The sequence below is a fragment of the Ruditapes philippinarum genome, unplaced genomic scaffold (genome assembly GCF_026571515.1).
Source record: "Ruditapes philippinarum isolate M1 unplaced genomic scaffold, ASM2657151v2 ctg683_1_1_1_1, whole genome shotgun sequence".
Lineage (NCBI taxonomy): Eukaryota > Metazoa > Mollusca > Bivalvia > Venerida > Veneridae > Ruditapes > Ruditapes philippinarum.
In genome coordinates, this window is record NW_026861864.1 from 258,563 (window position 1) to 277,514 (window position 18,952).

An 18,952-nucleotide genomic window follows, 5' to 3' on the forward strand; every position below is an offset into this window, starting at 1 on the left:
TTTATCATGATGTCCCCTAAAATAATAATGTTAAGTTCCAAAAATGGCTGGAGGACTAGTCAATTTTAGAAATTTTGGAGGTTTTGTGACAGGATGCTGTTATTGGTAAGTGATTCACAACTGAAACATGTCACTGACTGAAGTCTTTGATCATAAGTTAAAACCCTGAGTAAACTGTTCTATTTGTTAATTCTATTTTATTTTACACCTCAAGATACCATGTACTTTCTGTTTAATTTCTTTATAGATATGGACATGGAACATAATTAAAAAAAGAAAAACTTAGTTAAAAATCTTATTTATATTTGTTTATTTTGAAACAATTTACATACAATGGCAGGCAGTCTAGCACACTTTTTTGTGTAGAAGTCAAAAATAAGTTATTCCCCCTTAACAAACTTATTTGTCTCCCTTGGCCAACTTCACTAATAAAACAAACAACTAAATAAAAGAGAGATAATCAAGTTCCAAATTTCTTTCTTTTCAAGGCTTCAGGTAGTGAACTGTACAAATCTAACTGTGGTCTCTCTACCGCCACAAGCCAGTTGTCGGGTAAAACTTCCAGGTGAAACAAAAACTGAAATATAGGAAAAACAACATACATGTAATTATATTTTGGATTCATACACATGGACTACATCACTAAGCAAATAAAATAAATAATCTTTTTATTATTGAAAGTGCATGCTTATAATCTACTGAAATTAATTCTATCTGAAAATGTTAGGCACAACTTTAACTGAAGTCTTTTCCTACCTTAAAGCAGCATGCCTCCAGATTAATGCTAATTTTCATGAAAATGTTTTCATCAAAACATGCAAAAAATAGCCCTTACTCCATTAGTCATGCAGTAGATTTATGGTGATAAATACTGCAAAATCAGCCATTAATCACACAGAACATGTAAATTATAACCTGAACCTTGAATCTTTTTACTTTTCTCAAAATCTTAGTACATTTGTCTAAAATTTCATTCTCTTAAATTTCTCTGGAGGCATGCATCTTTAACTGGTGAAAGACCACAAATTCAAATTATCACATTTCACTACAAAATCTATAGTCACAAGGATAAAATCCTCAGTTGGCAGCACAGTCACATGGAAGAATCCATCATACTTAGATTCAAACACTTATTTCATTTGGCCAAAGGGGACTAATGTATGACTTATCACAGGTTTGATCTTACTTTCACTATCCATGAGTAACTGGCAGAAGAAGACTTACATGTAGTACTTCATTCAAGATTTAGTAGAACCAAAATCATTTTGTTATCTTACTCCTATGTCAGAAGAAATAATCCTCCATGACAGTATTTTAACTTACACTAGCAAGTGGCAAGTGTAAACAAGTAGCCATCCTAAATCACCCCGTCATGCCAAGCCTCATTATGAAGTTGAACATTTACGAAGATGAAATACTAGAAACTTACTGTTTGAGAATCTTCCCAAAAACATGAAAAGACACACTGATAAACCAAAATGTCTGAATATGATAAAAGCATACATTCTCACCTTATATTTCATACAAGTATGTTTAAAGCATACATTTTCACCTTACATTTCATACAAATATGATTTAAGCGTACATTCTCACCTTATATTTCATACAAATATGATCAAAGGGTACCTTCTCACCTTATATTTCATACAAATATTATTAAAACATACATTCTCACCTTATATTTCATACAAATATGATTAAAGCATACTTTCTCACCTTATATTTCATACAGGTATGTTTAAAGCATACTTTCTCACCTTATATTTCATACAATATGATTAAAGCATACATTCTCACCTTATATTTCATACAAATATGATTAAAGCATACTTTCTCACCTTATATTTCATACAAGTTTGTTTAAAGCATACTTTCTCACCTTATATTTTATACAAATATGAATAAAGCGAACATTATCACCTTATATTTCATACAAATATGATTAAAGCATACATTCTCACCTTTTATTTTGTACAAATATAATTTAAGCATACATTCTCACCTTATATTCCACACAAAAATGATAAAAGTATACATTCTCACCTTATATTTCATACAAATATGAAAGGCTGTGGTCTTCTCCAGTTTCAACTCTTCAAAGCTTCTTTTGATGTGTGGAAAGTTCTGCAAGAATTTTTAATTATTTTTTTATCTTATTTTACATATTACTGACAGGAAAAGTCGCACATGTGATTTCAAATTTTTAAATGGCACTTATTGTGCAAATATATTTTGTAAGTCTATGTAAAAGTTCAATGTGACAATATACAATAACAGTTTTATTATCATATATTTGTAAAATAATGAAGTTGTCAGGTTTTTTTTAATCTAAATAAAAAAACTCCCAATAAATGAACAGAATGCTGTGGCTTTGAATGAAGCTGTGGAAAAGCACACAAATTTACACCCTTTTTTTTAGCATTTCTATCCCTTCTTACCACTTTCTTTTGACTGTCATGTGACTGTGTCTCTACCAAACGCAACAAGACAAAATTTGTTTCCTAGAAATCATTTTGTTTCCGTGCTTTATACTTACCATTTGTTTGCTCTAAGCCTGGAAACAACTGGTAAACACTAAGCATGGAAACAACTGGTAAACACTATGCATGGAAACAACTGTTAAACCCTAAGCATGGAAACAAAAGGTAAACACTAAGCATGGAAACAACTGGTAAGCACTAAGCATGGAAACAACTGGTAAACACTTAGCATGGAAACAACTGGTAAACACTCAGCATGGAAACAACTGGTAAACACTAAGCATGGAAACAACTGGTAAACACTAAGCATGGAAACAACAGGTAAACACTAAGCATGGAAACAACTGGTAAACACTAAGCATGGAAACAACTAGTAAACACTAAGCATGGAAACAACTGGTAAGCACTAAGCATGGAAACAACTGGTAAGCACTAAGCATGGAAACTACTAGTAAACACTCAGCATGAGAACAACTGGTAAACACTCAGCATGGAAAGAACTGGTAAACACTAAGCATGCAAACAACTGGTAAACCCTAAGCATGGAAACAAATGGTAAACACTAAACATGGAAACAACTGGTAAACAGTCAGCATGGAAACAACAAGTTAGCATAAAGCATGGAAACAATTGGTAAGCCCATGCTTTAAACTGATCAGTTATTTCAATACTTAATGCTTACCAGTTATAATGGTCCTTTGAGCAATGCAGTAACAGAAGTGGTCTATTCTAGTATATCAACAAGATCTAGTTACTCAATAAATTTAATTGAAAATACTCTAAGGACATTACATTAACCTACAGTAGTTGTTTTCATAAACCAGTTCAAGGACATGCCTAATATGCATACTCGAAATAGTAAAGCTAAATTATGTATGAAAGAACTATATATGGCATATGTCTAACAATATTTTATATGCATATGCATTAATTAATATTTGCAATAACCTTTCAACCTAGATTAAATTTTTAGTACAAGTGAACTAGAATTAGAATGTGGAGATATATATATAGGACATTATCCCAGCTGACACTGCTAAGCCTTCTTGATGAACATTAAGCACCCTATATGTACAGATTAAAGGAATTAACATGGATTTTAAAAAAAAGAAGTAAAATTTACCTGAGTTTTATCTAGTATACAAAACAGCTGTTCATCATGTAAAAACAGCTGATTGTGATTGTTTGGGTTGTAAGAGATCTTTGTGATCTTTGATTTTCTTTTTAACCATGCATTCATGAAACTTTGACTGTGTTTCTTCGTCCAATCAGAAAACTCCATTTGGTTTACATCGAATTCAAATATCTGTAAAAGTAATAACAGTTTTGATGTTCATCAGATACATCATATATGTACAGGTAATACATGTACAGGTAATTTAATTAAAAAAAAATATCAAAAACTTAGTGAGAGGAAAATTGGATTTCATATACAAATTTTCACAAATAAAATAAGTTGCCTGTAGACTTAAATAAAAAGACAACAAGAGACACATGTGGTGTTAACTCTGGTCTGTTAAGGGCAACAACTATCAATAACCATCTTTGTTTAAACAAGAGGGCCATGATGGCCCTGAAATCGCTCACCTGTATAATGAAACTCTCAATAACAAGGAACAAGTAATATTGTAAACTATAGACAAAAGCAGATATAAAATTTAAATCTTAAACTGATATCACAAAGTTCATATTTGTATCTGAAATAGTGTATGTTTAAAAACATTAGTTCTTAATATATACATATAAAGAAAATCAATGCCCCCACCAAAGCTCTTGCTCTTTGGGTTTTTTAAAAGACGATTTTTTAATATTTTCCTATACTGGCATGCGAGCAGTTCCCGTACAGAAGCAGTACCCGTATTTTTCATTTAAACGCTTGATTTTTACATGCATTCTTCAAAAATTCATTTCAAATCAAGCAGATACATAAACGAAACAAAATCTAAGTGTCAGTTCGGCAGTACGTATAAAAAGTCTCATTTTAAATCACTTTCACAGGTGCGTTGTCAAAACGTGACCCTGTTTTATCTGGGGGAATTCCGTCTTTGCGCGCATGCGCAAACATACTTACACGTGAGGCATGTTAAAGAGTTTTCTACTAATACCACCTGTTTACAGATAAGAAGGCAATGCGATGAAAACTTGTTTAATTATCAGAATTTTGACCAATATTACTATATAAAATAATTTTATGGCTTTGATGCGTAAAATATCATGCATACAAGCATGCCATCGCATGTGAATGCGTTGGGGGTAACGGTACCGGGTAATACATACACGCGTTTAGTCTACTTTCTATTTTCTGAATTACATCTATTTATCTCTTAGAAAATGGTCTGTTCAACAATTATAAATGAAAAAATAGGTCCGATATAATAAAATTGTATAATTATAATGGGTTAAATTTTATGTACGGGAACTACTTCTCTTCATACAAAATAATGGATAATTTCGGTACCCCATATGAGGCCTCATAACTAAGGGTTATTCTATGTTTAGAACATGATGGAATTTCCATGATTTGTGTGACGAGCCGAATATTGATGTGTAACATTCAAATTTTGGTGAGTGAGCGTAATAAAAAATAATGATTAAGTAACTACGATTTTTGTACGGAAACTGCTCGCATGCCAGTACACATATATGGAAAAACAATGACCCCCTGGGGCAGAGCCAATTTTGACCCAAGGGCTTTTATTTGGACATACTTGGGAGACACCCACTAGAAGATGTTTCATGCAAAATATCTAAGCTCTAGCTGTTTGGGCTTTTAAAAGAAGATTTTTTTAATGTTTTCTTTTGGTTGCCATGGCAATCAGAGTTCTGCATGGAATTAAATTCTTTGAACAATTTTGAAAGGTGACCACGAAGGGAACATTCCTGTGAAGTTTGGATGAAATTGGCTCAGTGGTTTATGAGGAGATGTTGTTTGAAGTAAAAGTTTACGAACAACGGACGAAAAGCGATCACAAAAGCTCACCATGTCTCTTTGTGACAGGTGAGCTTAAAACAAAATGGTGTCTAAGCTTTTAAGGAATATAACTCTGAAAAATATTGCTTTCAGGATAATGCCCCTTGTCTTTCAACTGTACATTATTAAGTATTCCAAATTTCCTGTTAATATCTTTCACAATTTTTGAATCATTCTACTTGATGAGCAATTTTGGCAAAAAAAGTTTAACTTGAACAGGGGCATAACTCTAAAATATAGCTTTCAGAATAATGCCCTTTGTCAAACAACTGTGCCTCTTGTCATGATAAACAAGTATTTAAAGTTTCATGTTTATACCTTTCATAGTTTTCAAATCATTCTGTATAAAAGGCAGTATTTGGTAAAAAGGGGCAAAAAACTCGAAAATGTAGCTTTCAAAATATGCCCCTTGTCTTATAACTGCATTTTGTAATGATAAGCAAGTACAGTCTACTCCACTGATAACAAGATCGGTTTTAACGAGATACCGCTTGTAATGTATTTTCTTATGTGTCCAGGCCTTTTTCCTTCTATGTTCCTTTCATTTTATATCGTTTATAATGACACAATGTAATCAATTTACGATTTAAAGCACCCTAATAATCAATGCTGTATCAAATATACTATATACCTTTTGATTGGTGTATGCCATTACTACCATCTTACTGTCGGGACTGAAACTGAGTGCCGACACCTGATGACCTTGTCTAGGTACACTACATACATGCTGAAATATAAATACATTCACTTATAAATCAACCTCTCCACATGTCCAGCAAAACAATAACAAAGAAATTTTAAATCTTTTTTTTATATATGTTATGTTCTCTACACTGTTGACCAAAACATATGACAAATTTATCAAATGAATTGTATTTGTTTGGTTTATTGTTAGGTTTATTCTGGATATTGTTGTTGGCTACATCCATGTGTCTAACTAGCCTGTCTAATTAGTCCTTGTATAGATTAGGACTTTATGTGACTTCATTGTAAAGGCAAGACTTTATATGAATTCATTGTAAAGGCTAGGACTTTATGTGACTTCATTTTAAAGGCAAGGACTTTATGTGACTTCATTGTAAAGGCAAGGACTTTATGTGACTTCATTTTAAAGGCAAGGACTTTATGTGACTTCATTGTAAAGGCTAGGACTTTATGTGACTTCATTTTAAAGGCAAGGACTTTATGTGACTTCATTGTAAAGGCAAGGACTTTATGTGACTTCATTGTAAAGGCAAGACTTTATATGAATTCATTGTAAAGGCTAGGACTTTATGTGACTTCATTTTAAAGGCAAGGACTTTATGTGACTTCCTTTATGTGACTTTATTGTGTAGGCCAGGATTTCATTGTATAGACTAGGACTTTATGTGACTTCATTGTATAGACTAGGACTTTATGTGACTTCATTGTATAGGCTAAGACTTTATATTACTTCATTGTATTCTTTTTTTTTAATGTAGAAGTATAATTACAAATACATTGTTATTTATATTTCAAGCTTACTGGTCGTCTGGATTATATTTTTGCGCATATGAACTCAAACTGTGCATAATTTTTCCACAATTAACTAAAAATTGAATGAACATTCTTTACCACAGATAGCACAATCATGCAGTCTGGCCAGACTCTTATGTTCCAACTTTAAATTCTCGTTTAAGTTTTGCCAAAAAATCATTGATAACAGTTACAAAACTGGAAGCTGGAAGTTCATGTCAGACATTAAGGTGGGTCAATGAACTGAATACCGTTTCAAACACACTTTTCCTGTTTATTTTTTCCTGAACACTCCTAACTTCCTCTTGGATGGGCATTATGTAACTTTAATAAAGTGAAAACTTGTTTTGTTTAAGAGGACAATGGCAGAACACTCCTAACTTCCTCTTGGATAGGCATTATGTTGCTTTAACAAAGTGAAAACTTGTTTTGTTTCTTGTTTCAGAGGACAATGGCCTGAAATCCCAATATAAACTTTAACAGTAGATATATGGTCCCATCTGCTTACTTGTATGTGATCAGATACACGATGTAAAAGATAGGGTGATTTATAATCAGATCTCATACAATACCTGTATAGAATTGAGATTGTAAACATGCACGTTGCAATCATGATCGGCAACAGCTGCAAACTGGTCATCCTTACTCACATCTAACAAATGTAGACTTTCTACAATACAAAACAATTCTCAAAATAATTAATTCTTATCTATTCCATAGAATTTCAAGTTTCACAGACGAGAAACAAAACAAAACAATGGCAAAGAAATCGGTCAAACATGACAAATGCTGTCAATGACACTGACAAAGCTAAAATGTAGGAAAATCTATTTTTAACCTTAACGACCTTGACCTAATAAACAGGTGATCTTGTCCAATGTTTGAGCATTAATCATAGTCAATATCGCATAATTATTACAGATGTATAACAGATAAATTTTGGACATAGATGTAGTTATGATTCCTGACTTTTTATTACTTGCCACTTTAGTCATTGATGATGTATATGGCTAATTGAATATCTGTATTTTTAAAAACTTGTTTGTAAAAGCAATTGAAAATTATTCTCATGCACCTTTCGCGACAAAGAATGCTATTTCTGTATTATGTATATCACTCCATTACTTTAAATTACATGTAACACTAACAAATTGATAAGTTTACCAGACAGCTGTGGAAATGTATGCTCCACGGATATTGAGGCTGGCTGAATGGAGCAGATCTGTACGCATGATGAGGACGTTACGGTGACAAGACGTGTCTTATCCGAGGTGAAGCACATACAATGAGCGCCATCTGGTGGACTGTCTGTAGCGGGAGTGATTTTCTTCATACTTACACCAGGCTGTATATCCGTCAAGTTCTCCTGAAAGTGTATTTATCAATATAGTAAGCAAAACAATACAAGAAATTTAGCTGAAGGGATGGATGCTCCCTGAACTGGCACATTTGTCAGTGATTATACACCAGTCATATATAAAAGAGAAAATGTCAACAACATTCAGCTTGAGTACTTAACCCCATGTCCCCTACATATAGACATCAATCAAGAATAATAAAGTTTAAAAATCATCATAGTTGGAAACTACATTGCAGTGACATTTTCTCCACCAAAGTTTAAGACCACTAAAGAGACATATCTAGGAGACTGAGGTTTTCGTACACAACACAATGTCTATTGTAGTTCATTACTGCTTTAGGAAAACCTTGGGACTCTTCTGTGCAATCATCAGAGTAGAAAACCGATTCTGTAGCTACTGGATACTCCACAGAAAGATCCAAAATCCCTCAGATTAGTACGACAAAGGGTTTAATCATTATCATGGGGACGTATAACTAAAATTTTTCAAGTATTCATAAATACTGACCAAGGTGATACTGTAAAATCTCAGTGTGTCACAATCAGAGTATGACATAAATGATGCATCCTGGGTAATACTGCTGCAGAAGATAGGCACACCACCTTTTGTCTTCAATTGAATGAGTTTGATAGGGTTTGATCTCAATGGAAGAATATCACCATTATTACCTGAAACAAGACAAGTTCAATGGTCAACATTTATAATGTAAAGTAAAAGTATCAGAAATATAATTGGCCATCATATTGTCAAGGAAAAGAAGTGATGTGCACTCACAAATTCATAACTTTAGATCTATCATTCTTCCTCCTATAAGGTAATCATTGAGAATATGAATAGACTGTAAACTAACTTTCCTCAGACTGTGTTAATCATTTAGAAACTGAACAGACTGTAAACTAGCTTTATCCCTTTGAATACATCAGTGAGAAACTGAACAGTCTGTAAACTATTATTCCCCTTTGCTGAGTTAGTCCCTGTGACCCTGGCCTTTGATCCAATGAACCCAAACTAGTAAGGGTCATCTACGAACCATAATTATCGTCCTTACCTAATTTCATAAACCAAAGGCTTATTCATTATCTCAAAATCAACAGGGGTAATCAACTGGCTATGGTAAATGCCCCTACCAAGTATCATAAAGCACAACTTATTTCTTCTCTAGTTATTGATAGGACAAGAGTAACAGGATATACGTATGTATATAAGTATGTACCTAATGTATGTATGTACGTTATGTATGTTTGTATGTATGTACGTTACGTATGTATGTACTTAGTGTGTGTGTATGTGTGCGTGTGCGCGCGCGTGAGTGCGTATGCATGTATGTACAGTATGTATGTACGAATGTATGTATGTATGTACGAATGTATGTATGTATGTATATACGTATGTAAGTATGTATGTATGTACGTATGTAGGTATGTACATATGTATGTTAGTATGAATGTATGTATGTATTATGTATGTATGTACATACATATGTATGTACGTATGTACATATATATGTGTGTGTGTATATATGTATGTACGTATATTTGTATGTATTGAAATATGGCCCCCATTCTTTTAAGTTGTGGCAAACAAGGAAGAAACAGGGAAAAAAAACCCCAAGACCCATAGATTAACAGTACATGTATTTTGTCCTTACAAAGTACACTGAAAAACTTTTTATCATCCTTTACAGAACTGAGCACTGATCTATCCACATAATGATATGTACTTTAAGGTGAAAAGTCAACAGTTCATTGTACATCTTATTAAACCATAAAATTAAATAATATTATATATTATATACCTTTGCTAATATGTTATTCTATTTCAAACATATGTACTAGACATGCTAATGCTGTTATTGGAATACTTGCGTAACAAAATACGTGGAAATATTCATTTTCAATTCATTAATACATTGACAGTTTATTGACAGTTGACAATGACCGGTGTCATTCACATTCACATATGATTCTATAGGAAACCAATGCAATGAATACATAACTGAAATACTGGTCATAACTGATAATGACATGAAACAAAAATGTACAATAAAAAATATCAATTTCTGTGACTTATATATGGCAAAATTTGAAACATTAAAAAAATGAAATGACTTGCAGAACCTTATTATTTATGTATTTATTAAAGGGACTCAACTGAGGGTTACCGAAACAGAAAATTTGTTTTTCAATTTTATTCTGGGCATAATTCTATTTAATCATTTGGAGATTTTTTCCATTCTCAGTTTATATACGAGCTTCAAATTTTAATTTCATGTTTTTAAGCTGTCATTACTAATGGGAGTGTGAGGTCCTGCAAACGGTAGTTGTAAAGAAATACAGATGCCTTGAATGTATTATAGAACTTCATTTCCAACAAACAGCGAAGATTAGAACTTACGGTGATTGGCATGAAGAAGACGTTCCCTATATGGCTTCAATTAGCAGACCCGAAAAAATGCTGAAAGTCTCGGAAATATGGTAAATCCTGCGCCAAGTGTACATAAAACAAAAACAACAACAAAATAAGGACCATCCCTATGAAGTTTGTTCAAACTCCATCCTGTTGTTTAGGAAGATCTTGTTTAAATAAATTGTGGATAACGACGGATGACAGACGACCAACACTTCCGCCTTCACAAAAGCTAACCTCTGAGCACTGTGTGCTTAGGTGAGTTTAAAACAACTTACCAGTATTTTGTGTAAATCCTAATCTCCAAACCTCTATATGGTAAGTGTACTGTAAAAGTATTACATTCACATCTCCCGCAACTTTAACTAGTGATTTCTACAAATAAAAATTGATAATTATAATATCTAACAATAATTAAGCAAAGAATAAAACAAAAATAACTCCCTGTAGAGCCAAAGATGCATAGTTCTTAAGCCGTTTGGTATGGTACTGTTAATTTAACAAAATCCATAAATTAATTGCACATAATGCAAGGCCGTTTGAAACTTTATTTAAACCAGGTCCGGGCTTATTTTACTTCAGGGGTATAATTTACCTAAAAGCATTGCTACTTGTAATTAGTATGCCTTGTATTTCTTGTAAAGAAGTGTTATTTTCCTACATGAGTCTATGTAAACAATAACCTATGAACAGGGCATTTTTGATCCTTAATACATTGTTTAAGTAAGCATAGCCAAGCATTTCCACATATCACATAGGCAAGCTTTAGATTTGTTTGTTTGTTTATAAGGTTTTACAGCACACAAACACAGGATAGGTCATATGGCACATAAACAGGAAAGACGGTTTTGGTTAACCTTTGGTATAACGAACTTCAAAACAATACTAGGGATCAAAACCATCTCACCTCACTGGCTAGAGCTAAGAGATGCATAGACTCATTAGTCTATGATAGAATCCAGTTATTCGATTCTATTTAGTCGCCTCTTACAATCATACAGAGATAAACGGTGACTGCAATTCTGATGCCTAAACGCTTTAAAGGCAACCCCTCAGCCACAAGTGGGTTTAATTAGCATTTAGATTTATCACTTACTGTAATCTACTTGCTACTAAGATGTATTGTTATTTTATTTAGCTTCAGGTTACATAGACACTGTTTATGTTACATGTAGATATGTCATCATTATTAGTGCAGGAACCAACAAGTTTAAGGCACACTTAGACATCTATTTGGCAATTAAACGTTAGTTTAACAATTCCAAGATATTCGTCTGCTTATGCAATAAGTGATGCAGGCTCTATCATATATACCTTCTTGTATCACATTAATTGCATTCCATGCATTAAATGTCATTTGTCATGTAGGAAGAAAAGTTACAAATTTGATATTATGACCCCTTATAATAAGCCTAAGAGGCTTCCATACCGTTATATTAGTTTATATGGAAACTAAACAGATCAAAAAGCTTCAGATTTAACTCACTACAGTGTTGGAGCAGTACCCCTTGATACTTGACAGACAACATGGTCTCAAGAAGAAAAATGTAGCTTTTTTCAGTGAATTTCACTTTTTTCATTTATAATCATATATAAATTGGTGAGTTGGATTAGCCATTTTAAAATGCATTTTTGGTGGTCAAAAAGGCGCCTTATTGGTATTATACCAGAATACAGTACATGTATTTAGTGTGGTGCTCCAAACACTGTTTTTAGCCTCACTCACTGGCTTCTTTCCAGCAGCGCTATCTCCATAATGGTGGCCAAAGATCTGTAACAGGTAATTTGGAGACAACAACTGAAATATATGAGCCGCATCAGGACAAAACCAACATAATGCGTTTGCGACCAGCATGGATTCAGACCAGCCTGCACATCCGCGCAGTCTGATCAGGATCCATGCTGTTCGCTATCAGTTTCTCTTCTTGTAATAGGGTTGGTAAGCGAACAGCATGGATCCTGATCAGACTGCGCGGATGCGCAGGCTGGTCTGGATCCATGCTGGTCGCAAACGCATTGTGTTGCTTTTGTCGTGACGCGGCTCAATTATAATGATGTTTACCTGTGGGACAGGAGTTATACGCTTCCATTTGTTTTCTGATGAATGTCTTTTATGTCCTACATCACTACCAATACTTGACAAATTAAACTGTATCAAATTTGTATCTACACCTGTCAAATAAAGTGTTAAGTACAAATACAAATAGTATATTTGTGAATTTCAACAAACTTGGTTTGTAATTAAACTTTTTTTTTCTTTGTTTGGTTTTACATGACATCAACACAGTGTAGGTCATATGGCGAATTTCCAGCTTTACTGGTGAAGGAAGACCTCAGGTGCCCTTCCGTGCATTATTTCAGGCCTAAAAGGCACCTGAGTAGAACCACCAAATATAAACTAGCTGCATAGCTTCCTCACATGAAAGAAACCATAGTCCCTAGGTGCTACCCAAGGTTGCCTTGACAAAGCTACAGATGTTAAAAGAGGTCCATAATGCCTTATAAATGCTATTAATTTTATATTTCAAAAGCTTTTTAATTTTGGTGCACATTTTATAGTATCCAAAAAGTTACTTATTGGTCAATTACCTGAACGATCTTTTTCTTCTGTTGCCTTTTGGCAATAAGTACAATTAGAGTGAATTAGTATTTTGTATGGCAGTCAAAATACTACTTTGTTTACATTAGGAAAATCTTTTTTCACTGCAGTCTAGAAGCCATGAGCCATTCTGGCTGTACCTTATGGCAATATTTACTAGCCCCAAATGGTTTTAAAAAAAATCAAATAAAAAAATCAAAGTATTAAACTGGAAACTATTTATTACTGAACTGAAAATTCAACTAAGGAAAGCAAAAGAGCCAGTTTATCTTCTATTTTTGATATATAACTATCACATAAATGTGACTGAAACATATAAATGAATGTATATTAAAGTCAATTCTATATTTATAATGATAGTAAAATGAGACAATAAGCATCCGTTAGATGCGAAAGTTGGAATTTTAATTATATATCTAGGAAAACCAAATAATACTAAATGGGTTTATTTAAATATCTTTTTTTGTTTTACATGTCCTTTTAAAGAACTTCACGCATGTTCTTGTTGACCTTTATAAAATCATATAACTTTGAATTTACATCTAAAATCTGAATAAAAGTATCACAATTATTTTACTACTTGATGCACTAATACATTGAATTTTGCCTTGTTAATGACCAAGCTATACCTTTATAAAAACTACTCAAGTAATGATTAAATTCAATTTCTGCACGGTTCTGCAGATATTTGAAAGCTTCAATGTTTGTTGGATTTTTTTTTTTATCTTTTGAGAGAATGACGTCTTGGTCTAGTCTATTTAATGGATAATAAAGTAACAATGTATACAAGATTACAGAAGAAACTTCTCGGATTTCAAGGCTGTCTTCTATAAATCACATTATTTCATATCTCCATAGAGGACACTTATTTGACTTTGTCGTCTGCTAGTGGCAAAGTCTGCGTCTGCTATTCTGTCAATATGTTCATATTTTAAAGTTACAAGCGGATAAATCAATACAATGTAAAAGCTCTAATTGATAGCGATAAAATGACTGTCTCACAGACTATTCTAACATTAATGTTAAATGTCTTTCAATTTTGCTAGAGGTCATGTAAGTTTGTTTCAATGACTTACAGAATTTTACGTGCATCTACATGTATTAGTACACCCTGACCTATATATAAAATGATCTTCACCTTGTAAATTGTGCATCAAAGTGACTGAGAACTACATTTGTGTACAAAACGTGATGCTAAGTGTACATGTCATTTCCTTCTTTCAATATGCCACAACAATGCATTATTTTCTATAGTGAAAGGAATTCTTTCAAAATAATGAATATTCAAATAGAAAATAAATGATGAATGAGTAAAACCGACAAAATAAAATCAACTGTATTATACGAGGATTTTAACATTGAAGTATTATAGATAAACTGCTAATAGGTTGCTTCTATTTTTCACTTTATTGAATGTGCAATAGAAATAAATGATGACCTAAGAGAGGCTGTATTGAATAAAACTGGTTGAGTAAAACCAACTTTATTATATGGGGATTTTAATTTATCAAGGTATTATAGATAAATGGGGTAGTAATAATAATATGTCTATCAAATCTATGATACCTGGAAATAAAATTGAGATTTTGAAATTTTTCAGGCAATCATTCACATCTTAATGCAATAAATACAGGATGGACATTGATAAAACGATTTTAAAGATCTTCAAGAAAGATGACCCGTATCTCTATTTTATCCTTCTTATAGAAATTTTGTCTTTTAAATCAGCAAAATAATTGAAATGAAACACTAATCATAACAGAATTGCATCACAATGTAAGGTAAATTATCATAAATCTGGAAATTTTAGAGATTTGTTTTTCTTTTGTTTTATAAAACCCATAAACTAACAGATCTTTCAGTGATAAACCAGGATGGAAAAGCTCAGGGTACTTTATACTTCCACGTCTCGAAATAATTCAAAGAATTAAAACCAATATGAGCCACGTCACGACAAAACCAACATAGTGGGTTTGCAACCAGCATGGATTCAGACCAGTCTGCGCATCCGCACAGTCTGATCAGGATCCATGCTGTTCGCTTACCAACTCTATTTCAAGTAGAGAAACTGATAGCGAACAGCATGGATCTTGATCAGACTGTGCGATTGCGCAGGCTGGTCTGGATCCATGCTGGTCACAAACCCATTATGTTGGTTTTGTTGTGACGCGGCTCATATGTATAGTGCAACAACCTTTTATGAAAAAAAAATTAAACTAGAACTATCACTAAATGTGATTAATACCCCCACAAGTCTGCTTCGGAAATGAGGATGTTACTAGTAACAGAATACCTTTTAAAAGAATTTAAACATAGAGTTATGGTTGTGGGCAATTAAAGATAATTGTTGTTCATATATGTTGCATTTCCTTTGAATGTGGTTGGCCATTGATGAAGTTTAATTGAATTACTCTGTAATAAGTCCAGAAAGACAAAGAAAAAGAACAAAGGGCAATAACTCTATAAATACTGAAGATAGAGTTATAGTTCTTGTGCAATGCACTTCCTCTTATTGTGCTTGACCATTGTATGAAGTTGTTTTGAATTCCAACCAGTACGTTTTAAGTTATGCTCTGGACAAGGAAAAGTATCAAAGGGCAGTAACTCTGTATTTTGTCAAAATGGAGTTATGGCTCTTGTGCACTGCACTTCCTTTTAATGTCCTTGACAACTGTATGAAGTTGTACTGAATTCCAAACAGTAGTTTTCAAGTTATGCTCTGGACAAGGAAAAGTAACAAAGGGCAATATAAAAGTTCATATGCACAGCACTTCCTCTCAATGTGCTTGACCATTGTATGAAGTTATAATGAATTCCAACAATAAGTCTTCAAGTTATGGTCCGGACAAAAGAAAGCAATGGAAAAGAAACAAAGGGCAATAACTCTGTAATTAGTCAAGATGGAGTTATGGTTCTTGTGCACTGCACTTCCCCTTATTGTGCTTGACCATTGTATGAAGTTGTTTTGAATTCCAACCAGTAGTTTTAAAGTTATGCTCTGGACAAGGAAAAGAAACAAAGGGCAGTAACTCTGTAATAAATCAAGATGGAGTTATGGTTCTTGTGCACTGCACTTTCTCTCAATGTGCTGGACCATTGTATGAAGTTATAATGAATTCCAACAATTAGTCTTCATATAAGTTAAGGTCTGGACAAAAGAAAGCAATGGAAAAGTAATAAAGGGCAATAACTCTGTAATTACTTTAGATAGAGTTATGGTTCTTATGCACTGCACTTCCTCTCAATGTGCTTGACCATTGTATGTAGTTATATTGAATTCCAACCATTAGTCTTCAAGTTATGGTCCGGACAAAAAAAAAGGCAATGGAAAAGCATCAAAGGGCAATGACTCTGTAATTACTTTGGATAGAGTTATGGTTCTTGTGCACTGCACTTCCCCTTATTGTGTTTGACAATTGTATGAAGTTGTTTTGAATTCCAACAAGTAGTTTTCAAGTTATGCCACGGACAAGGAAAAGTAACAAAGGGCAATAACTCTATAATTAGTCAAGATAGAGTTATATTTCTTACGCACTGCACTTCCTCTCAATGTGCTTGACCATTGTATGTAGTTATATTGAATTCCAAAAATTAGTCTTCAAGTTATGCTCCGGACAAGGAAAATGCAACGGACAAAAAAAAAAGCAATGGAAAAGCAACAAAGGGCAATAACTCTGTAATAACTTTAGATAGAGTTATGGTTCTTGTGCACTGCACTTCCCCTTATTGTGTTTGACAATTGTATGAAGTTGTTTTGAATTCCAACCAGTAGTTTTCAAGTTATGCCACGGACAAGGAAAAGTAACAAAGGGCAATAACTCTATAATTAGTCAAGATAGAGTTATGTTTCTTACGCACTGCACTTCCTCTCAATGTGCTTGACCATTGTATGTAGTTATATTGAATTCCAAAAATTAGTCTTCAAGTTATGCTCCGGACAAGGAAAATGCAACGGACAAAAAAAAAGCAATGGAAAAGCAACAAAGGGCAATAACTCTGTAATAACTTTAGATAGAGTTATGGTTCTTGTGCACTACACTTCCCCTTATTGTGTTTGACAATTGTATGAAGTTGTTTTGAATTCCAACCAGTAGTTTTCAAGTTATGCCCCGGACAAGGAAAAGTAACAAAGGGCAATAACTCTGTAATTAGTCAAGATAGAGTTATGGTTCTTGTGCACTGCACTTCCCCTCAATGTGCTTGACCATTGAATGTAGTTATATTGAATTCCAACTATTAGTTTTCAAGTTATGCCCCGGACAAGGAAAAGTAACAAAGGGCGATAACTCTGTAATTAGTCAAGATAGAGTTATGGTTCTTGTGCACTGCACTTCCTCTCAATGTGCTTGACCATTGTATGTATTTATATTGAATTCCAACTATTAGTTTTCAAGTTATGCTCCGGACAAGGAAAATGCAACGGACGTCTGGACCGACCGACCGACCGCCCGACCTACCAACCGACCGACCGACCACCGAGTGACTCCTATATACCCCCCCAAACTTCGTTTTTGGGGGTATAACAAAAAAATAAAAAAAAGCATTTTATTCAAATCACTATATTTGAAATGTGGTACAGACAAATCAATTGAGATTGCAGGTTGAACATAAAAAAACCCACATTTTTAGTATGACAATTTTCTCCCATTTCTTTAATTTATATAGGAGGAAAAATATTTAAAGTGCTTCTGAACTCCTTATTAAACAGCATATTTGTTAGCAAAGCTCTATGAATGACAAAAAATATGTAAAATACATGACTTTTGACATTTCCTCAATGAAGAGTTGACTGGCATAAATAAAATAAAAAAGTACTCCTAATGCGTCTCAAGTCTTTTGAATATTAATAAAAAAGATTCACATGTTTCCTTACAAAGTTAATAATGCACATTTCAAATATAAGTTGACATTAAAATAATTTGTTTCTAAAACATAACCTTTCAAAATGAGCTGATAGGAAACATGTGTTCTTCTAAATTAAATATCAGGCTTTTTATTCATATGTATCAATAACAAAAGTCAACTTTAATACTTTCCGCATTCTGAGACTAAACTTAGCGAATTTCAAATTAACGAGTTTATAGAAGAGAAGACGAACAAAAACTCCAAAAGATACGGAGTTTGTAGAAGAGAAGACAGACAAAAACTCCAAAAGATACGGAGTTTGTAGAAGAGAAGACGGACAAAAACTCCAAAAGATACGTGTCACTCACCTCCTGTCACTACATATTTGTTTATAATTTGTATAGCTCGAACATCATGTGTATGTTGATTGTGAACTAATGTTCCCACCCAATCCCGCCAGTCACTGTTTTCACGTGCAGCTATATAGTTGAACTGCACGACACTTGAGTCTATACCTGAAGACACCACAATATTCTCAGTCGAATCCACCGCCAGGCAATATACATCTGCTTTGTGACTCTGTATACTCTATAATTATAGTATGTATATACACATGTTAGGATGTTTTATTATTTACTGAAATCATACACATTGATAATATAGAAAACTGACTTACGCATCCAAACAGGCCTCTGTGGCAGAGCGATGTCAAAAGTCACTCGTTACTTACAGATGGAAGTTTATGACTATTTAGGTGTTGGCTTATCAGTAATACATATGGGCACACAGTAGG

At 33.4% G+C, this 18,952-nt stretch overlaps 1 protein-coding gene across 2 annotated transcripts in view; it reads right to left on the bottom strand.

The window, feature by feature from the left end:
• Positions 1 to 293: 293 nt before the first annotated feature.
• The window catches only part of LOC132717168 (U3 small nucleolar RNA-associated protein 4 homolog), a 38,822-nt gene continuing 20,163 nt past the window's right edge, over positions 294 to 18,952 (bottom strand). For both annotated transcript variants that reach the window (XM_060700592.1, XM_060700590.1), the window contains exons 9-18: positions 18,528 to 18,747; positions 12,778 to 12,887; positions 10,994 to 11,090; positions 8,817 to 8,977; positions 8,113 to 8,314; positions 7,521 to 7,618; positions 6,083 to 6,178; positions 3,604 to 3,786; positions 2,044 to 2,124; positions 294 to 577 (exon numbers count right to left, since the gene is read on the bottom strand). In XM_060700592.1, coding sequence (XP_060556575.1) covers positions 461 to 577; positions 2,044 to 2,124; positions 3,604 to 3,786; positions 6,083 to 6,178; positions 7,521 to 7,618; positions 8,113 to 8,314; positions 8,817 to 8,977; positions 10,994 to 11,090; positions 12,778 to 12,887; positions 18,528 to 18,747 — 1,365 coding nt within the window. In that variant the 3' untranslated portion in view covers positions 294 to 460. The remainder of the gene's footprint in view (positions 578 to 2,043; positions 2,125 to 3,603; positions 3,787 to 6,082; positions 6,179 to 7,520; positions 7,619 to 8,112; positions 8,315 to 8,816; positions 8,978 to 10,993; positions 11,091 to 12,777; positions 12,888 to 18,527; positions 18,748 to 18,952) is intronic.